The following is a 23976-nucleotide window of genomic DNA, read 5'->3' as shown; positions in this document are numbered from 1 at the left end:
AATCTTAAAGTAATATAATGCATTTCATTAAATATAGGTGCTTTGTTTTTAATACATTTTACTGATGCTTTCATGAATTTAATGATCTTGAATTTAAATAAACTTGAATTTAATGATCTTTCAATTTTAGGTGTGTTTTGAAAAATGCATAAGCACCTATTAGATTTGTTTTTCATCCATATGAAAGGAGGTTATTCACCCAACCAAATGGAATTTAGTTAGGTGAATAATAATCTCCAAACCAAAATTAGAAGTCATCATAATGTTTATTTAATTATTTATTTAATTTTTAGTTTATTTAATTTAATTATTTATTTAGTTTATTTAATCTTGGTTGATTAAATTAACATAATTTCTTAATTGGACCCTCAAGGAGTATCTTATTTGATCAGCTCTTACATTTTATTCTTTTAAAACTCTCCTGAAGGCATGAACCCAACTAATATCTTTCTTTCTCTAGGTCATTATCTTGTCAATTTTGCTTTATCTTCCATCTCCTGTTTGGTTTGTGACTTACCAAGTCTTATTTGAACTACACTAACACATTGTAACATACAAGCCACAAACTCTGTAACTTGAATTTTTGTGTGTTGAAGTATATTTTCTCAGCCAAAATCCCTGTTTCTAGAGAAATATTGCACAATATTGTATTTTACTTTTCTAATGTTGAACTTTCATGCTTGAATAAATTTTTTAAAAAATAAATCAAAATACTTCTTAAAGAGAGGTACTTTTGATAAAAAAAAAAAAAAAAAAAAAAATGCCAAGACTGATGGGCTGAGCAGATGGCATCTTCACTTTCTAGCCTACTAGCTATGGGTCCAAATCCCACTGGTTCTGGCACAGATGTGCATGTAAATCTTCAGCAGTAATTTTTATTGCTCAGTGTGAAAACCACACCTTGTTTATTATGTTTAGTTTCTAGAGCAGATTTTGTCCTATATGACCCCTAGCTATCCTTTAGTACTATTATATGAACCTTTTGTTGATAGAGCTATCATAAAAAATAAAAAATGTGTGACTGTGTATATTATATGCATATAAAATGAATTATAATTTAATGATCTTTCAATTTTAGGTGTGTTTTGAAAAATGCATAAGCACCTATTAGATTTGTTTTTCATCCATATGAAAGGAGGTTATTCACCCAACCAAATGGAATTTAGTTAGGTGAATAATAATCTCCAAACCAAAATTAGAAATCATCATAATGTTTATTTCAGTCAAACCTGCAAGGACATAGAAGACTAAACTGTGTCAAAATTAACCATTGCAATAACTCTGGCTTGATAAAACTTGGGATGTACACAATGTGTTTCTGTCCAGTTTTGGTTTCAGCTTGATTGATTGTTTTGACTAGCAAAAGTAGGCAAAAATGCACATATTAATAATACCAATTGATTTAATGGAATTTAATGAAATTCCATTGGTATTTAGGATCGCTCCCTCCCTCTCTCTCTCTCTCCTCTCTTAAAATTTTTTCACTTAGTATTGCATCATTTTTATGGACAATGAAATGGAATGCTATGATTATACTCATTTCATTCCATTGATGTCACAGATAATATTTCTTTTCCTTGATATTATAACCATTTTTTCCCAACTTTCCAAACAAGTCTATAATCATGCTTAATTCTGCATGTACTGTTATAGAAAGTTGATCTTCACTTGAGTGCCCCAGTTATCCATTGCTTCCAGTTATTCACCAGTCACAATTAAAGAAATATTAACACTCAAAGATATTGCATAAAAGTTTTCAGAATGTTATTTGTGTTAATAGCATAAAATGTTAACATGCATGTAGATAATCACAAGTGTCAAATTATCTTGCATGTTGCATGTTTATATGTATTGTAGCATATTTTGTTTACTAGGTAGTATACGGCATTTCAGTTTCCACCAGTTTAAAAGGCAGTTTGGTAAGCTCATTTTCCTTTTTTTTTCTCTTTTTTTTTTTTTTCTTTGTTAATTTTTTTATTTTATTTTTTTTTTTGCATTTGGAATTTTGATCAGTTTCTGTTAGAGCAAACTTTAGCATGTACTTACCTTTGCTATTTGCATTAACTTTATTTGAATTGCTATCATTATCATTTAAATAAATTGAGCATAATTCACTGTTCATCTTAGAATGGGTAAGTTAACTTCATTTCTGTGTGTGTGTGTGGTAATTTCGAAAGTGTAGTGTTCCAAAAATGTTCATTTTATAGCAATTTGCTGTTTAAAATTTTGTAAAAACACGTACCTAAATATAGAAATATTAGAAGCATTTAGTAAATTCAAAAACTACTTTCTGTTATTTCATGAAATAATCACAGAAGTATAATTATTTAAAGAAGTAAAAAAAAAAACTGTTAATATAGGATATCAAAAATCTGCAGCAAAAGTAATTAGGGAAACTGTTTGTGTCTTTAATTCAAATGACTTATAATTTTAGGGGAATCTTACATACTGTAAGAGCTATAGTGACTCCTTCAGCAAGCTGATGGACTCCATTAATAATGATATCAAGTGCAGCTTTTCTTAGTTTGCATAATCTAATTACAATTTTTTTGTTATTAAATATATTTTTGATGTAATATATTTAGAATTTTTTAAAAAAAATCTAGTCTGAATTATTGATTTAGGGATGGGTTGTTGTGTATATTCTTTTGTGTTGAGCATAAATAAGCACACACTAGGCATTAACATTCCTGTAAATATAACATTGAGATGTAGAGCAGCATAATTTCAGCAGACTGCAGTTTACTAGTCTTTCTGTTAATATTAGTCATGAAATTTAACACAAAATTCATGATTTTTGAATTTTTCTATAAACTTCCTTAATTTTGCTTCCTGCAGTTGATGAAATTATGAAGACTGAGGTACACGTACTATGCACCCAGTGTTGCATTATATGCAGGGCACATGTAATTCGTTGTTATAATCTCTTATGCATAAAGGAAAAATTTGCTGCCACTTGATTATGTACTGTGATCCATATATATGATAATATCAACAGAGATAGTTTTCACCCTTATCACACCTGATTTTACATTAAACTGCTGATATACAGTAGATTATGTGTGTTGCTTGATATAATGTTCTGTTTACATCATGTAATTGTAGCATTTTGAACAGCTTTTCTCTTGACACCCTGTCTTATGCCTTTTCCATATCTACAGACCTTAATAGATCCTTGTTATATTCACCTTGTCACATTCCTGTGATTTCGTAGCCATTTGTCTTAAAGTGAAAATCTCATCCTGAAACCAGTTTGTTCTTCAAGCTTCCCTTCCACAATTTTTTTTAGCCACTTATAAAGTATGCTTGCATAAATCTTACCTGGACAGCTTTTCTCTTGACACCCTGTCTTATGCCTTTTCCATATCTACAGACCTTAATAGATCCTTGTTATATTCACCTTGTCACATTCCTGTGATTTCGTAGCCATTTGTCTTAAAGTGAAAATCTCATCCTGAAACCAGTTTGTTCTTCAAGCTTCCCTTCCACAATTTTTTTTAGCCACTTATAAAGTATGCTTGCATAAATCTTACCTGGACAGCTTTTCTCTTGACACCCTGTCTTATGTCTTCCATATCTACAGACTTTAATAGATCCTTTTTATATTCACCTTGTCACATTCCTATGATTTCATATCCCATTTGTCTTAAAGTGAAAATCTCATCCTAAAACCAGTTTGTTCTTCAAGCTTCCCTTCCACAATTTTTTTAGCCATTTGTAAAGTATGTCTGCATAAATCTTACCTGGAATGCTCAGTAGAAAAACTTCTCTGTAATTCTCACTTGTTCTGTTATAGAGTTCTGCTCCAATCATCCAGAATTTGACCTTCTGACCATGCTTTCCTAATTGTGCAGAGCAGCACGATAAAACTTTTTAACCTGTATATTTGAGCATCTTTGGTTGAATATCATCTATTCTAGCTACTTTTCTGCATTTCAGGGTTTTGAGGACTTTTTCTACCTCAAGTATAAGTGTGTTCCTGATTGGAATCTTGAATCTGAAAATATTCAATCTTGAATATTTTCAGTCACTGTTCTGTCACTTGTTTCATTTAGCAACGATTCTGAGTAATTACTGCAGATGTCTTTTATGTAACTCCAACTCACAAAAGGTTTTCTGTAAGCATCTATAGTATATTTGGTTTTCTGTAAGCATCTATAGTACATGGATAGGCTGAGGATTTTTTTTCTATTTTTATATATATATATATATTTTTTTTTTTTTTTGTTTGTTTGTTTCTTTCTTTTAAGGTATATATATGTATTTTGTTTGTTTGTTTGTTTCTTTCTTTCTTTTAAGGTTACACGGTGATTAGCATTCATATTTCAACACATCTGTTTTGTGTCCCTAAATTCGTAAATATGAGTATTGTTTGTTTGTTTATTTTTGGAATGTTCCAAATTTTTGTGGTATGTTCCAACCATACCACAGAATTGATTGGAAAGGTACCAAGTCCTACACTGCACCAAAACCTGGTTCAAGAGGAAATTTAAAGAAGCATGTGAAATGCTCAAACATAATCCAAATCTGAACAAAAATTATGGTCTAACTATTCCAAAATGTGGAGGACCCATTTGCAACGTTTATAGCAACCAGAACAAGCCAAAGTTAACATTCAATAGCAACTCTAACTGTACAAATCCAGAAGAATCTTAGTATATGAGGACTTTATCAGAGTTTATTGTAGTTTTTTATTAATTTTTTTAAATTTATCTTTTTATTTTTTTTTATCACTAGAGGTCAGGCTAAGAAAAAGATCAATTAACAGCGTAGATTTAATTTACCTTTATAGAGTGCAAGAGCATGTAGCTTGGTTTCCTATACACATGTATCTTTCTGATGATGACCTCAATACAGGGGTCGAAACGTCATGTTATTTTACTAATAATAAGTAAAATAATCATTTCAGCATGTCTGTTTTGTGTCCCTAAACATTGTTTGTTGTGAAACAAACAATGAATATTGTCTATTTGTTTGTTTTTGATACTTTTATTTATTTTATACATAGTCTGGAAACTCTGCTCTAGAGAGCAAACATGGAACTTTTCCAAGCCACTTCAGGCTTCCAATAAGTAAGTTTGGTGGTGGTCTTCACACCAGATAATGAAATTCATGGCCCACCTAAAGACAAAAATCCATGCCCATAGGTGGGATTCTAACTCACAGCTTGTTGGTTACAGAGTCTGTTTGCTAACCACTCTGCCAACGAGGATGGCCAGGTTTAGTTTTCAGCTTCAATTTTAATGTCATCTCTTTATCATCTGATTGCTTTTACAGTACTCTTTTAAGCTTTTCAACCCATCCAGAACATTTTCTCACCTTACTGATATTTATCTTCTTCATTCTTACCAAAATCTTCCCATAACTTTTGTCTAGCTACTTTTACACATTGCTTTCTTACATTTTTCTTGTATTCTCTCAGAACATATTCTGATTTGCTTGCTAGGACCCATTTGCTATGCTTTTTTTTTTTTTTTTTTCATGACTGCCTTTTAACTTTCTGAGAGTCTACCATGGATACTACTTTATCTGTTCTTTCAGACAGCTTCGCCACATGCTTCCCTGACTGAATCAGTCATTTTTCTTCAGAGTCTGTGACCGAGTCCAAGCCTTGGTTCTTGTTTTCAAACTCTCTATTTTTTCTTGAATAATATTTTTATATTTGAGTCTGTAGTTTGCTGTGGAAATTTGCTTGACTTGGATTCTTTTTAAAAACTTTTGTGCATTGCATTTTTTTTTTTTTTTCCCAATATGAAACTCATTTTTATCTGAGTAAAACTAAATGGTGATTACTTCCTATTTGAAATCATTTGTGTATTCTTTTGTCTTGAACCAGCTTGAACATATCAAAATCAGCCCTAACATAGTTAATGACTTTTGTTGTCTTATGCAGAGTTCTTTACATCTTTACATTGGAACTCAGTATTGGTAATGACTAGTTAGTCTATATCCCGAACATAAATCCAGCAGGTACTTATCATTATTAGCTTTGCTGTTTTTACCAAATTTTCCCAAAACATTGCCATATGCCTGATAATCAGTTCCTACTCTACTGTTTAGATCTTCAACAAAAAACAACTTTTCCTTTTTTTTGTTTGTCAGCTGCCTTCTTTAATCACTTAAAAAATTCTTCCACTTTTTCCTTATTACAAACTTCTGTGGGACCATATGCACAAATAAGTTTCATTGTCAGATTCCTCATTTTAATGTTTGTCCACATCACTGTTTGATACTGCTTGATGTTTAGTACTGAACACTGCAGTTACTCATTCCTTTCCTTAATCATTATTATCTAAATATAACATCTTGTATTTAATATTTAGAAGAATCTGAATGAGTAATTTTTCTGCCAATTCCACTATGTCATTCCTACCTCTTATGATGAATGTGCCAATCATGAATTCTATTGAAAGTGATTTGGAGTTTGAACATTACAAAATATAATATCTTGTAGTTGTTGCTTAGAAGAACCACTTGTTTTTGTCTTCTTTATTTAGGTAACACTAATTATTCTTCTACCAGTTCCGCTTCTTATCTGTTGATAATTCTTATGTTGGGGTGCCCTTCTTGATTTCTTCCAACATTGAGTTGGAGTTTGTTCCAGTAGTTAACTTTCGCTGTTCATCCTGGTTCCTTGAAGAAAATATAGAGACCTTGTTTAACTGAGGACTACCCAGTCAGTACAGAATATATGGTCTGCTGTATCACAAACTAGTCAGTCCATCCTCATTTATTCAGTATGCAGGTAACTAACAAGCTGCACAAGGTGTTGATTGGAATTTTTTCCCCCAGTTATTTAGCTCTGATACTTAAGTAATTCTTGATTATGATTTCTTGTCAGTTATAATTTACTTTATATCCAGTTTCAAAAAACTTTCTGCAGCAATAAACATTATAACATAATAATATATATATATATATATATATATATATATATATATATAACTAGATAAGTATGTAAAACCTTGCCTGTTCATGAATATTTGATTAAAGTTTATAAGGCAGAACACTGGAATAAGTTAACATTTATTTAATTAGTAATAGGACATTTCATCCCAATTCCACAGGATTTTTCTTCAGGTATATATACAAACTACTAGTCAAAACAGTAAGGCCTAACAACAGTGACAACTCTTATGCAGTTATACAAAAGAGACTGATGTTATTTTTTAAAAATTTCTAATTTTTCTGAACGTTCTTGATTAATGAAAGCTAGGATGTAATCAGATATGTTAATACTTTGGTTAATATTAAAATGTTTAGGATCTAATGCCGTTTCCAAAAATTTCCATATTTTTCTTTCTGATTTATCCCATAAAACTTGATGTCTCATTGGCAAAGCATCTTGTGAGTCAACTGAAGACAGCACATGTGATGACAAAGCTGAGGCTTCATTTCTATAATATTCAATATCTTGAACATGTTGTTCAATTGATTTTTCTGTCTGTCCCTAGTAAGATGACCAGCAATTGCACCATAGCCGATAAACACCCGAATATTGAAGTGGGCTATGTTGAAGTTTTGCGGATACTAGTAGTGATCTCTTCTTAATAAAGGGCAGTAAGTACTACTTTGATTTTATATTTCTTTAATATTTTTGTTAGTTTTATGGAATCAGAGTTAATATATGGGAGTGTGATGAGTCCTCTTTTCTTCTTTATTAGAAGTTTCTCTGGTCTCATGTTGGTTGAGTAGTCTGAAGATGGTGTGCTCACTATAGCCATTTTGAAGGAAAGTGTTTCTTAAATGTTTAAGTTCTTTGGCTAGTTTGTCCTTGTCAGTGATGAGTTGGCAGGCTCTTGCTCCTAGTGTGGAAATGATACTCAATTTTTGAGGTCTATAATGATGGGTTGATATATCTGTCAGTGTGTGTAGCCTTTTGAAATATACTACTACTACTCCTTGGCATTACAATCCATTTAGGACCTGGGCCTGTTTCAGGATAGCTTTCCATTCTTCATGATTCTGTGCCTTGTTCTTCCAATTCTTTACTCTCGTTTCTTTAAATCATCCTCCACATCGTCAAGCCACCTCCTTTTTTTTTGGTTATCCTCTGAGTCTAGATCCACCAGGTCCAAACATGAAGACCTTTTGTATGCCGCTTCGCATTAGCCATCTCAGTCTTCTCACCTTTATTTCGGTAATAATATCCACTTCATTGAATTTCTCCATTATTTCTTTGCTGTTCCTCACTCTCCAAAGTCCATTCTCGTTAATTGGGCCATAGATCTTTCTTGATACCTTTCATTTCCATATTTGTAATCAGTTTGATCTCTCTGGATCAACTCACATCATCTGCAAAAGCCAAAAGATGTAGACTTCTATTCATAACACAGTCCAACACAATTTTTGCTGACTTTTATACGAGACTTGTTTTTTACTAATTTGGGTGCGCTGATTTCAAATATCAAACCCATTTTTCTCTATCATGGCAGGTTTTTCCTCTATGGCATTTTCTTTTTGCTAATTTGTAAGTTTTTGATAGTTTTAAGGAGGCAGTACTATTTAGAGGATCAAAAAAAATCGATTTTTTAATATTATTTTCTGAAAGTATGTACTTTTAAAAATCTATTCCTAACTTTTTATCAAGAATTTTGAAAAATTCCCAAAGATATAGCCTATTATTCAAAGCGGTGCGCAGATCAGAATCGGAGCGCTCACTGCTCTCGCTTTTTAGTAAACGAATAAATGCCTAAGAACCTGCAACGTCGAGATTTGGATACACATTTTTTTTCTTATTCTTCTTATTATAACCATAAGTCTGAACTAAACAAAAATAGCAATCATCTACGTGATTTTTCGGTTCACGCCAAATCATTGGAATGCCAAAAGCTAATTTTTGGCGTTTTCCCTTGCTCCACTGTCGTAAATTTTCTACACATGACTTACACACTTTATTTGGAGCCCATGAATTGTCCTGATCTGCAAGTTTTACGTCAAAGTATGCAAAGTACACTTTCTTAACGAAATCAGTGATATTGGTCCTTTGACTGGGAACAGTAAAGCTGCCACATAGCAGAAGGAATCTACACTATTGACACATTTTCGAGTAGTAGACATGATGTATTTTCTTCACTGCCGACTAACATGCAATTAACAAGACAAAAAAAACCCAGAGACTTTATTGAAATGTTATAAGCGCTCATCATACTTTCACGATCGATTAACGATTGACTGATTTCGATCGTTCTTTGTCCGCTATGACGCATATAGCATTCATTTGTTTAGGCAGTTGTCATCGCCTACTTTTCATCACCTAAATGTATTAGGTCGGTTATCAGCCTCTCTCACATTCAAAGCGCCAGTACGTGCAGTTGCAGGTTTTTATGCATTTATTCGTTTACTAACAAGTGAGAGCGGTGAGCGCTCTGATTCTGATCTGCGCACCGCTTTGAATAATAGGCTATATCTTCGGGAATTTTTCGAATTTCTTGATAAAAAGTTAGGAACAGATTTTTAAAAGTACATACTTTCAGAAAATAATATTAAAAAATCGATTTTTTTTTTATCCTCTAAATAGTACTGCCTCCTTAAAACTATCAAAAACTTACAAATTAGCAAAAAGAAATTGCCATAGAGGAAAAACCTGACGTGATAGAGAAAAATGGGTTTGATATTTGAAATCAGCACACCCAAATTAGTAAAAAACAAGTGTCAGATCATAATCAGCAGAAAAAAAATTTTTTTTTTGTTGGCCAGTATAATAGTTCCATTTATGTTTATGATTACATTTCGTATTACCTTTTCAAGGCATAGGTTGAAAAGCATTGTTGATAGTTGGTCTCTTTGTCGTAATCCTTCAGTTATCCTGAACTCTGGTGTTAGTTCAACCTGCATTTGTACTCTACACATGGTATTTCTGATTGTCATTTTAACTAATCTTATCAATTTGGATGGAATTTGGAATTCCCTCATGACTTTAAATAGCTTATCTCTATTAATGTTATTATAGTCTTGTTTAAAGTCCACACACAAATGGTGCAGATTAACATTAAACTCTTAGCATTTCTCCATTATATACAGGGTGTTCGGGATAAATTTGACAGTTTCGTAAGGAAAAAGAAAATCTTCTTTGTATCTATTAAATTTAATGAATTGACAAAAAAACATTACAGGCAGAGTTAATTACAATACTATCAACAAGATTTACTCAAAATAACCACCATTAGCATCGATCACAGCTTCAATTCTGCTTCGGAACCTCGAACAAGCTGATGCTACAGTCTCCCTGGGAAGGGCCGCAAAAACTGTTTTAATTTTATCCATTAACTGGGCTTTTGTATTACTGGAAGTGCGATTGGTGTCTTTTTCAACTGCGCCCCATACAAAATAATCCATGGGGTTAAGGTCTGGGGAGTTTGGAGGCCAAACATTTGGACTGGTGAAGTCGTAGAAATTTTCAGACAACCATTTTTGACTTTTCCCAGAGGTGTGGCAAGGGGCCGAATCCTGCTGCCATACATACGGCCTACCATTGGCTACCCTTGTTATCCAGGGCTTGACTACAGTTAGCAACTCCACGAACAAAGCCCGAATTCCAATGCCAGGGTTCTTCAACACCTGTTCCTGCAGATTTGCGAGGAATTCTGCTGTACGAACGCAATCAGATCGTCTGCTAGGGATCTTTCTTCTTGCTACATCCTCGTAGTCACCATTGCAAGTCTCTAGTTCATGCCTGATTGTTTTTACTGTATTCAGGGAGCATTGGGCAACAGTCGTAATATCCTTATTTTGATGGCGGGCACGAATCATCATGATACAAGTTATTTTCTTCCATGATTCAGGTGGGTTCCAGCTATCCATCCTTTCTGACATCTTGTATATGAATGAAGAAGGGTCCAAACTTTTAAATGAAGAGAAGTGTGTGTTAATACATGTAACTTACGGAAAAATATAATTAATTATAAATATGTCAAATTTATCCCGAACACCCTGTATAGTTCGTACGTACTGTAAAAATCTATTTGTTGTTGATCTACCATATCTAAAGCCACATTGATAGGCACCCAGTGTTTTTTCTATAAAGGGCTGCAATCTAGCTGCCAGTATCCTTGCAAATATTTTGTAAGTCACTGCTAACAGTGATATTCCTCTAATTTTGGTACAGAGACTTATCATTTTTCTTATTTATAGGGAAGATAATAGCAGTATCCTATTCACTAGGCATAAACTCAGTTTCCCATACCTCTGACAATAACCACTCATGGATTTTGATTAATAGTGATTGCCTACCATATTTTAATAGTGCGACTGGTATTCCATCGTCACCAAGTGCTGTATTATTTTTCATTCTCCTCATCATCATCTGAACAAATTTAGGTATAGGCTTTTTATGCCGTGTTCCCGCTCTGCAGATGAGGTTGATCTTTCCATCTTAATCTTGGACATCCATGGTCTTCTTCCTGTGGGTTTATATTCTAGTGCTAGTTTAGGAATCCTGTTGTTATTCATTCTTTCTATGTGGTGTAGCCAATTTTGCTGGTATTCTCCTATTGTTTGTGTAATGTTTTTTTGCATCTAATCGTTCTTATTTCTGTGTTTATCTTTTTATCTAATCTAGTGAGTCCCAGGAGAAGTCTTAGAAACTTCATCTGTGCTGCTTCCAGTCTTTGTCTGTTTCTTTGTTTTAGAATCCAAGTTTCACTTCCAAATTTGAGAGATGTTTTAGAGGTTATATTATGTAATCTTAATTGAATTTGTTCAGTCATGTTTTCCAAAATTTCTTTTAATTATTCCACTCATTCTATTGCAAATTTTAGTCTTGCTTCCAATTGTGAATCAGTATTGTATCGCACGATCATATTTCTGGTAATAATTCCATAACTTGTTCTATTATTTTATTGTTAATCATAATTTTGACTTTTTGAATTGTGTTTTCACACGTTGCCAAAGTTTTTGTTTCAGAGATTTTGCTATTTAGATGATTAGTTGCCATCTGGAGTTTATCTTCTGAATTTGAAATTAGTACGTACTTGATCATCTGCATAAAGTGTTGTATTTAGCTGCATATTATTTGTTAGTTTAATTCCATCTTTGACAGATTGTTTTCCATTCTTTTAGGATTCTGTTTATATAAATGTTGAATAGAATTGGGGAAAATCCACAGCTGTCTTACTCCTTTATTTATAGTTATAGGTTCTGATAATGTTCCATCTGCAAATTTCATGCAAATTTTTGTTTCTCTGTATAGATTTTTATTGCTTTAATTAATTGAGGAGGTATTTTATTGTCTTGTAATATTTGCCCGAGTAGATTTCTGTTCAAATTATCATATGCTTTTTTTGTAGTAAGTAAACAGAAGGAAAGTGGGCAGGTTAAATTAATTTCTTTTGTCTATGATCTGTTGCATTTTTCATTCTCTTTAGGGCTAATTCCACCTCGTGTAGCTCTGGTGCTTCCTCTGTCTCATCTTTTCTTATACTTGCCAGGGGTTCATTAAACTCATCTTCTTCTGGGACGTTAGTTTCCAAGCTTGTTTTGTTCTGAAGGAAATCTTCAAAATATTCTGTCCACCTTCTCAGAATATCCACCTTTCCACCAAGCAAGTTGCCCTCATAGTTTCTGCAGAAAGTTGTTCTGGGCTGAAATCCACTTTTAATTTCATTTAGCCTTGCCTTTTTCCATTCACACTTCTTTCTTCTGCACATCTTTGTTGCTTGTTTTCATTTTTCTCAATATTCATTCTCATTTGCTTGAGTTTTCTGTTCAAGCATCTTCAGATGAGCTGTATTTCTATCTTCAACACATTTTCTACTTCCAAATCATACCATTCATTTCATTTATCATTGTTTCTGAATCCCAGAACTGAACTTCTTCAGCCACTTTGGTAATTTTATTCTTAATCCTTTCCCATTTTTTATCTATAGTCATATCATTGACATATTCATCCTCTTTCTCTTCATTTATTTCTTTTCTCAATCTTTCGACATATTTTTGTCTGATATTTCCATCTTTTAATTTTTGGATGTCATGTGTTGATGTTCTCCTTCCTCTACCCACCTTATTAATTTTTATTCTTTGTTTATATTTAATTCTTAACAAGTAATGATTCATATCACAATCCGCACTTCTAAAACTTCTTACATCAACAATATCTGTCACGTCTTCTATCAATCATCACATGATCTATCTGAGTTACTGTTATTCCATCTGCCAATCTCTTTATGCAACTAGGTAACTTTATGAACTTTTTTATGTGGAAAACAGGTTGTACATATGATTATATTTTTGCAGCTTTCAAAATCAATTAGTCTCCTGCCGTTTTCATTACTTTCTTCATGTACACTATCTCTTCCAATTGTTGGTTGGAAGGTCTCTTTCTTTCTTTCCTATTTTTGCATTCAAGTCCCCTAGAACCATTTTAACATCATGTTTTGATGATTGATCATATATCCTCTCCAGTGATTCATAAAAGTTCACTTTGTCTTCTTCACATGTGTCCTCAGGTGGTGCATGTGTACATATAAGTGAAATATTGAACATCTTAAACTTTATTCTTATTACACAGTCATTTCATTAACTGGTTGAAAATCAAGAGCCAAGCGTTTCATTTTTTATCAACCAAGAATTGCCGTACCAAAGGCTTTTTAATCTCCTCCACTGTAAAAAAATAGTATGTGTTCTGGTATACTCTCCTCAATGCTCCTGGTCTGTTTAGGATCAAGATATTCCATCTTCCACATCAATATTCATAATCCTTTTTCCATTATCCAGGTCGTTCTATGAAGTCTGTCCAGTTAATTTTCCTTTTGACTTTCTTACCAAATTGAGTTTTTACAGGACAGGATTGTTAGTACTGTGCCCAACCTTATAAGCAAGAACCCGGCTATATCCCCCCCAGGGACTAGGTACCCATTTTAGTCACCTTTTATAACATCCATGGGCTACATTGGGATTATTCTTTAACCTCGGTCACCACACAGGGGCTTTTGAAATATAAAGAATTTTAATTTACTTGATTCCTTAGACAGTATAAGGTTCAGAAATGGAAGCGAACCATTAGATTCTAAATCATAGGTGAATTTTATGTTAAGGTGTTGATTCAGGTACTCATGAAAAAGCAGAAGTGAAGGTAGTCTGTGGTTCCAGACTAAGAACATATCAATGTAACTTTTCAATAATTTTGGTTTATGATGGTCTAGGGCCTTGTTTTCGAATGTTTCCATATAAAGATTTGCTAAAACTGGCAAAAAAGATTGCCCATGCTAGACCACGGTTCTGTTTGTATATTGTATTTTTATATTTCAAGTACCCAAATGAAATACAGTGCTTGAGGAGTGCCATAACCTTCTTAGAGAATTTATCTTGAAGCAGTGCAAGTACATCATCAGGAGGAACATTGTTAAACAAATTGACTACATCAAAGCTTGCTAAAATGTTCCTACTGATCTACTTGCACTTGGTTTTTCCTTCTACAGTCACTTCATTTGTGTAGAAGAAATGGATGAGAGTTTTTGGATGTGAGTGAGTTTGAGGGAAGATTGGATTTGTATAAGAGGGATGGCCTACACCTGAATGCATTTGGTATTCAGGAGTCTAGAAAAACTAATAACTGGTGTGAGACCTAATAAAGAGAGTCAGAGAAACTCAATTATGAAGGGGAGGAATGGTGAGAATGTGAGTGTAAGCGTGATAATGTTACATAACTCTTAATGACGAGAATGGGCTTTGTCATGGAAATGTTGACAAGGAGAGAACAATTTTTCGAATTTGTATTCGTCCAGTTCGGACAAATCAAATGTGCAAAGATGTCTACATGTATAAGGCACTACTAGAGATCTGCAAGTTGTCCAACTGTATCCTGCAGATTGCAGACAAGAGTGTACAAAAGAACATGCAGGTAGATTATTATGTACTACTGCTACTGACAGTATTTCATGTGGCAGTGAGTTTGAAGGCATATGATGTGAGGTGGAATCTAACAAGATCAATTACATAGTGGGGTGTTATTACAGACCTGGTGGATTGGTTGCTAGTGATGAAGAAATGCATCACCAAATAGACAAAATGAGTGCAAAAAGAGTAATCATAATGGGAGACTTTAAATATCCAAATATTGATTGGATAACAATAGAATCTCATGAGAAGAATGAAACTAAATTTATTGAGCTGTCGAGCCAACTTTGTCAAGCAGCATACGACAAAAGGAACTCGAGGGCAAAGAGTGTTAGATTTGATTATACTGTCAGAGGGTGTTTCAGTTCAAGACGTAACTAATCTGCCTCCAGTTGGTGATAGTGATAATGCAGTACTAACATGGGAAAGGTCCTAAGTTTATGAATCTTCCTTTCAGGAAAGGTTACATGCTGAATTAAAAAGCAGGAAATTATGACCAATTTGAAGATTATATTGAGTTCAGTGCAATGGTATCAGTTGCTGGATGGGTCGAATATCGACAGTGCATGGGCAGCATTTAAAAAATACTTAAATGATGCAATATCTGAATGTGCCCTGAGACTTTGAAGAATAAATAGTGTAGGAGTCAAATGGATGTGTAATCTTATCAAGCAAGAGATTCATAACAAAAGGATGATGTGGAAGGAATACCGTGTGCATAAGAATGATGTCCGTTATGAAAGTTATAAGCAGCAGGCTAGAATAGTCAACTGTTGTACAGAAAGCAAAGTCTGAGCATGAAAAGAAATTGGCTTTGCATGCTAAAGACAACCCACAAGAATTCTATTGATATGCTGCAAGTAAAAGAATGAATATGAAAGAATAATTCTTCTAAATGCAGATGGTGTGAGGGTTACAAATACAGAAGAAGTTGTTCAACTAATGAGTGCCCATTTTGTTAAAAGCTATTAACCTTGTGTATGCAAAATTGAACTCGCTGCTACGTCTTCACTAGATGATGAAACTCGGGTACATGAGGACGAGGTATTAGAGCTGTTGCGTTAACTGAATAAGAATTCTGCAATAGGAGCTGATAGGATATCAGCACATGTGTTGAAAGAGTGTTCATCTGAACTGGCTATTTCTTTGACCAGGCTGTTTAATATGAGTCTCAGTACACAGGAGGGGAAAGAATGTATGGTAATCCCATTACACAAGGGTAGCACAAAGACTGATATATCCAGCAATTTATCATCAGTATCTGAGGAGTGGTGGTGAAGATTTTAGAAAAGTTGGTTAGGGCTCGCATTCAGAAATGAGTTGACAGAGAATCAACACTTTACAATTAGCAGCATGGGTTTACTAAGGGGAGGTCATGTTTTAGCAGTTTGCTCACATTTTATAATAATGTTATCATTGAGCTAGACAAGGGGAATGGATATGCCATGATACTTTTGGATTTTGCTAAGGCTTTTGACAGAATTCAGCATGGAAGACTGTTGCATAAATTGAAGAATGTGAGTTTAGGTTATAAAATATTAGCATGGATAAGAGGATGGCTGACTGACAGATATCTAAAAATGGTATATGGGGGAATGTGATTCTACAAAATAAATCTTCAAGGTAATCAGTCCTTGGTCCACTGTTATTCAATCTGTACATTAATGACATTGGGAAGGATTTGACAGGTGACATACAGCTGTTTGCTGTATGTCGCCTGTCAAATCTTCAGCTGTTTGACATACAGCTGAAGACCGGAAGATAAAGACATTTATGTTTGATATTTTGGATGGTTTAAACAGAAGAGGTAGACAATACAGAGAATGGATAGACAATATAAAGGTCTGCTGTGGAATGGGTGTACAGAAACTGCGACACTGTGCACTGGACAAAGAAAGGTGGAAGACCTCATGTTGGTAGAGTTTTAATAATGCCATATCGTTGAGTGGTGGAAAACTACCATGATGGAAATTTATGGAACATTACGATGAAAAAGGAAAAGAAAAATTGTTTACCCTTCCTAGACACCTTAGTTACATGCCTTCCCAACGGTACACTTTCCTTCACTGTATATAGAAAATCCACGCACACAGGCAGATACATTCACAAACTCTCCCACCACCACCCCACTCAACAATATGGCATTATTAAAACTCTTACCAAGAGAGCCCACAATCTTTGTTCCAGTGGAACCGCCCTTACAACTGAGCTTGACCACATACACAACACTTTCCTCTCCAATGGCTACAGCGATCACAGTATTAAAAAAATAATCAGATCCTCCCCCATTCCCCGGTCTTCTCTTCGGAAAGAGTTTAGAAATGCCGTCACCATACCCTACATCCGTGGCACATCCGAAAAAATAGTAAAGATTTTAAAAAAGCACAACCTACACACAGCATTTAAGCCCCACTGCAAACTTGCTACCCTTATCTGCTCTACAAAAGATCAGCTCCCTCCTCTGTCAGTGCCTGGAGTCTATCAAGTACCCTGTTCCTGTAAACTGGCATACTTTGGACAGAAAGGCAGATCAGCTACTATCTGCCTGGAGGAACATAAATCATACATCTGCAACCATGTCTTGAATACATGGTCAGCCAGGCCTGACCATGTCTTGGATACAACCCGCAGGATCTCATGGAAAAAAACCACCATGCTCCACCACAGCAAATTCAAAAAAGAGAGACTATTCTTAGAATCAGCAGCAGCTCTCAGGAATCAACCAAATCTTAACAAATATGGTTGCATTAAGCTTCCTAAGATTTGGGAAACGCTTATCACCAGAGGTCCCACTTTACATTCCAGGCCACCTAAAACTGCCCTTAGAGAGTGCTCTACCTAGATAGGACTTTAGTGTCACCCACATGGTTGGGCTTAGTATTGTTTTGTTATTTGTATATATGTTACATTAGTTTTTTTTTGTTTTTTTTGTAATCCCTGAAGATCTCTCATTGACTGAGATGAAATATAGGAAGAATTAAATTCTGTTTTAATCATTTTTGAGTGCTGTATACAATCCATTAAGCCTCCAACATGATGTCCTCGCAGCTTAAGCCTCTACACATGAAAGGTGGAAGAACATAGTGAAGGAGGCATTGGACACCAACGAGCAGTGAGCCCATGGTTCATGATGATACAGCTGTTTGCTGATGATGCAATGATAGGTTAATCAGAAATGCTGTTGATATGCAGTACTTGCAGAATGATTTGAATAGGCTGGAATTGTGGGCATGAGAAAATGGTTGTCATGCACTTTGACGTGATTAGATATCCAGTGTTGTATTATATTGGTGGGATTATGCTAGAAATTGATCAGTCTAGGGATCTTGGAGTGTTAGTAGATAAAAAGTTGAAGCCCGGGGACCATGTAGCAAAGATTGCAAATACAACTCAGAAGATAATTGCAATGCTGAAACGAATGCTCACATGTAAAGATCAGGATATCATTTTGTCTCTTTACAATGCCTTGGTAAGACCTCACTTGGGCTATTATGTGCAGGTCTGGTCTCCTGGTTTCTGTTATGATTCTGATATACTGGAGAGAGTGCAAAGAAGAGTGTTAAAAATGATATGAGGATTATGGAATACTGATTATGAAGACAGATTGAGAATTTGTGGATTGCTGACACTAGCAAACAGCAGAAAGAGGGGGTGATATGATTGAGACTTACGAACTTCTGAAAGAATCATACAGGATTTCAGTTGATGGAATTTTTCAATTTATGGAGGGTGGGGAAAGGACAAGAGCACATCCTTGGAAGCTAAGAATGGGGGTGAGGGCTAGATTTTTCTCTCATAGAGTGGTGTGTGTTTGGAATGGATTGACATTTGATGTTGTGTGTGCAAGCAGTGTGGATGAATTCACACTGCTTGCACACATAGACGGCCTACCTTGATTGAGTCTCTGGATGTCTATTAATAATAATAATCATAATTTACAAAAAAGAAACACAGATATATATATACAATATCAAATGTACTATTTATCTATGCATGAGCCAATGCATTCTTTTGATTACAAACAAGAAAAACACTTAATGTGCACAACTTCTGAAGCTGTAGTCTCTTGTCTCCTATAGAACTTAATGAATTTTAGTTAATTCTGGATATAAGAGGAATTTGCCTTGTTCTACTGTCACAGAGGAGAATAACACAAAAACTGCTCTCTATATATTACTGCAACATAAGTCAAGTTCTTCTTGTATCTCAAATCATGAAACATTGAAGAAAACATACATCCAAACTAATTCAGTAATTTGGTTCACTTTCTATATAAAAGTAGCAGCAAACCCCACTGAATAAACTACTTGTCACCGTATTAAAAGTTTTATCATTTTAGAACAAATGTGCCTTCTGAAGAAATAACTAAAACCATATCAACAATTTCATCATTTTACAATGAATTCATTTTCTATAATTATCACCATTCTTCATTGAAGCAATAACTTTTAAGACTGAAAATCCTTAATAAACTTTACTGGGTGCCATTCTTATATGAACTGGAAATCACTAAATCTTTCATCTTTAACTGAAATAAATCCTATATGAATTAAATGCTAAAATAAACTTTGCACTTATCTCTTTATAAAAGGATATCTGCTCTTAGTCTTCTATTTCTAATGACTCATCATATATAACAGTCTTCATAAAACTCCATAGTTCTCCTAATACTGTGTTCCTTCAAATAGTTGAATGCTTGTCAATTTCCTATAACATTCCTTTCACTTCTGTACATGCATGGTAATATACTCCGGTCCATTATTTTGTGCCATTACTGCTTCCAGCACTGTGTTTAAAATGATGATAAAGTTCTTTTCATAGTGCAGGAAAATCACTTAATTTTAATTTTAAAATGAAACGAGTATAATTTATGATAGTTCTTCCTCTCACAATCTTTTAACCACTGAGGTAAGTTCCTTTAATCCCGTCCAATAATATAGCATTGACTTTTGCTTCTCTCTTGACAAGAAATAGCATTAATATTTAAACTTTTGACAGCTTATACACAATGACATTTAAGCTCTAAAATCTAATAAATATATTTACTTTACTTTCTTGCAACTGACCTCTGGAAGAGTTCCAAAGGAGTGGACAGAGAGCAGATTAATTTCTTTGCATAAGTGAGGTTCTAAGACTGCACTAGCAAATTATAGACTAATCACTAAATCTTTCATCTTTAATTGAAATAAATCCTATATGAATTAATTACTACAATAAACTTTGCACGTATCTCTTTATAAAAGGATAACTGCTCTTAGTCTTCTATTTCTAATGACTCTTCATATATAACAGTCTTCGTAAAACTCCACAGTTCTCAGGAATGGTGGTAAAAGTAATGGAAAAGTTGGTCAAAGAGAGAATTCAGCAATTGGTGGATCGGAATATGACAAGTAGAGATAAGAAAATTTGTTATTCCTCTTTATAAGACTGATGTGTTCATATCTGCATTACTGCACTCGGGTCTGGTCACCTGGGTTTCTTGGAAATGAAGTAGTGGATAGGATCCAAAAGTGAGTAACTAAGATGGTGTGTGGTCTATGGAATGCTCTCTATGAGAATAGATTGAAGATTTGTGGGTTGCAGAAATTGGTTGATAGGCAGAAAGGACTGGACATGATAAAAACATTTAAGTTACTTAAAAGGTTTTATAGGATCAATGCAGGGGAAGTGTTTCAGTACTTTGCTAAAGGAGGCAAAACAAGAAGTCATCGTTCAGGGATGACCTCACACATCTACTAATGACTCTTACTTATGGTTAGTAGGAGTGTGAAGACTAGATTTATTCACTACAAGAGTGGCAAATGAATGGAATGGATTGTCAGAGTCATTTGTTGAGTGCTTTGTGTTTGGGTCTCCTGTGGTGAGTTTTCAGACTCCATGATATCAGATGATTTCTATCCATTTAAGATCCAAAATGGATTGCCAGAGTCAGTTGTTGAGTGCTTTGTGTTTGGGTCTCCTGTGGTGAGTTTTCAGACTCCATGATATCAGATGATTTCTATCCATTTAGGATCCAAACTCATGAAAGCAATAATAGTAATAACATCCCATGTAGCAGTGGGTTTGAGGCTCTCAGGTTCCAATTCGATACTAACAGAATGAATTTGTGTATGCATGTAGGTGACCCACACATGAAAGGTCACAAGACCGATAGCAGACCAGCCATGTGTGGGTATATGATGGGTTTAAGCTACAGCTCTGGTGGTTCAGTTGCTGGGAATAGCGAAATGAATCACCAAATTAATCTTTTGTGTACTAATCAAGTAATTATTATCAGTGAACTTAAATTATCTAAACATTGAGCTGTTGTGATAACTTTACTCAAATGGAATGTTGAAGAAAGCACTTAAAGAGTGAATAGATTTGATCATATCATCAAATAGGGGTTTCAGTTAAGAAGATGACTGTTTTGCCAGCAGTTGGTGACAGTGATCATGCTTTACTAACCTTGGAAGTAGCTGATCATATGGAAGTTTCGGTTAGGAAAGGTTACATGCCGAACTTCAAAGCTGGAAATTTTGACAAATTGGAGAATATTATCTTTGGTCCCATGGAAGGATATCAGCAATGCATGGGAAGCTGAAAAGGTGTTTAAATGAGGCAGAATCTAAATGGGTCCCTAGACCCATTTAGATTCTGAAGAACAAATAGATGTGAATCAAATGAATGTGCAACCTTATAAAGCAAGAGCTCCATAAGATGATGATATGGAATGAATGTCATGAGAATAAGAGAGAGAGAGAGGCATTATGAAATATATGAAACACAGTTCAGAAAAGTTATATTGTACAGAAGGCTAAATCAAAGTATGAAAAAAGAAATTAGCTGTGCAGGCTACTCTTATCATTATGCCACAAGTAAAAGAAAGAATGAGTGAATGTGGAAGAATAACTATCAAATGCAGATGGTACCCTTGTGTCAAAAGCAGATGAGATTGTTCATAATGATAGCTCACTTCTCTAAGATCTATCAATCTGATGTATGCAACATGATGCTTAGTGTGACTACCACATTGGATGAAGATATAGAGATGCATGAGGAGGTTCAAGAGCTGTTGTATAATCTGGATAAGAATTTTGAAAGAAAGATAGATGGGATATCAGGGCATACACTAAAGGAATTTTCAGCTAAATTGACTAGACCCTTGACTCATTTGTATAACTTAAGTCTCAGCTTAGGAAAGATACCACAGAAATGGAAAGAATGTATGATAGTTCCATCAGTTGTGCAAGAACTGATGTTTCTGACTACCTATCTGTTGATATCTATGGAGTAGTGGTAGTGGAGATTTTAGAAAATTTGGTAAGATGCACATACAGATTTGGGTTGAGAGACCAGCTGTACTGTGCAAAGAATATCTGGATTTACTGAAGAGTTGCTATATTTTTAGTTATTTGCTCATATTTTCTAATGATGTTACAGCTTAGTGATCTTTGACTTTGCTAAGACATTTGTTAGGATAGCAGACATCACATGAAAGGCTGTTGTATAATATAATCTGGAGGACTGAAATATGAACTACTGACTTGAATAAGTTAGGTGGCTGATAGATAGGTATCAGAAAGTGTTATGTGGGAAGTCTGAATATGTTAGATTTAGATGATAAGTGGTGTTCCCAGGGATCAGTCCTTGGACCATTGTTGTTCAATCTATACATTAACAATAAGGGGAAGGACCTGACAGGAGATGTTCAATTGTTTTGCTGATAATGCAAAGATAGGTAGAAACAGCATGATGCTACTGATATCCAGCACTAAATGAATGATTATTGGAGTGGTCGATAGGAATTTGAAATTGAAAGGTCACATAGCAATTCTTGAAATGCAATACAATTCAGATAATTATGTAATTCAGCAAAATACAATTCAAAGGATAATTGTGATATGACATACAAGTATAAGAAGTGTTTTTTGCCTCTCTGCAAAACCTTGATACAACTGCACCTGGACTACTGTGTGCAGATTTAGTCTCTTAGGTTTGGAAGGAGATAAAGCAGTTGTGGAAATGGTGCAGAGAAGAGTAAAGTAACAGATTTTATAGGCAATATGGAATGTAGATTATGACGACAGATTGTATGTGGACTGCAGATGCTGGTAAACAGGAGAAGGTGGTGGTGTGGGGGGGGGATATGACACAGGTCTATAAACTTCTGAATGGGCATTACGGGATATTGTCTGATGAAATATTTAGTTATATTAGAAGGTGGGAAGAGAGAGCGAGAGAGAGAACATGGTGCATTCATGAAAGTAAAGCTTGGACGCAGGGAATAAAGGGATAAGAGCTAGATTTTTCTCAGAGCAGTACGAGGGTGGTGTGAAAAGTTCTCGGCCTAACAATGAAAAAACGAATTTATAATTTCAAAATTATTTTTTAATATAATCTCCCTTATGACTAATACATTTATTCCAGCGATGCTCCAGTGCCATTATCCCATCCCTATAGTGGTTCTCATTAAGATCTGCAAAATACCTTTCTACAGCTGCAATCACCTCTTGATTCAAAGAAAAACACTGACCAGGAAGGAAGAGTTTTAGTTTTGGTTAAGAGATAGAAGTCAGAGAGAGCCAAATCTTGGGAATAGGGTGGATGTTCCAAATTGGAACATCCACCCTATTCCCCATATTATTCCGATCTTTGTTCCAAACAAAGATCGGAATAATATTCCCCGATTATTGTTTGACCATTTTTCAAGATAATTAACAAACAAAATGCCTTTAGCATCCCAAAACCAATGCCATGACCTTTCGCTGATGAAACCGACTTTGTCTTCTTTAGTGCTGAAGAACTGGCTTCTGTCCACTGTTTTGACTGCTGTTTGGATTGTGGTGTGTAATGGGGAATCCAAGTCTCATCCACAGTAATAAATCACTGCACAAAATCAGTTTCATTCTTGTTAAAATGCTCCAAGCACTGTTTCATGCGAGTTTGTTTTTGATCTGCTGTGAGCAAGCGCAGCACTCATCTTGCACAGAGCCTTTCATTTGCAATTATTCATTCAAAATATATCCAATATGTTCTTTTGAAATGCCATAGTCTAAGCAGTTTCACGCACTTTGACTCGACGGTCATCCAACACCATATCATGCACTTGATCAATGATTTCTGGTGGTGTTACACTTTTTGGACGTCCTTCATGTATAT

General features: G+C 34.6%; 1 protein-coding gene across 4 annotated transcripts in view; it reads left to right on the top strand.

Moving 5' to 3' along the window:
- Ehbp1 (Eps15 homology domain containing protein-binding protein 1) overlaps window positions 1-23976 on the top strand; it is a 462410-nt gene that overhangs the window by 193459 nt on the left and 244975 nt on the right. For 3 of the 4 annotated variants that reach the window (XM_090398820.1, XM_090398821.1, XM_090398823.1), the window contains exon 13: window positions 1875-1919. The exons of the other annotated variant lie outside the window; for it this stretch is intronic. In XM_090398820.1, coding sequence (XP_090254946.1) covers window positions 1875-1919 — 45 coding nt within the window. The remainder of the gene's footprint in view (window positions 1-1874; window positions 1920-23976) is intronic. 4 annotated transcript variants of the gene reach the window in all.

This window comes from Typopeltis vanoorti, chromosome 10 (genome assembly GCF_054136105.1).
Source record: "Typopeltis vanoorti isolate ZY-2024b chromosome 10, IOZ_Tvanoo_1.0, whole genome shotgun sequence".
Classification (NCBI taxonomy): Eukaryota; Metazoa; Arthropoda; class Arachnida; order Uropygi; family Thelyphonidae; genus Typopeltis; species Typopeltis vanoorti.
Note: the sequence above shows the minus strand (reverse complement) of the source record. Positions and strands in the feature narration are given on the sequence as shown.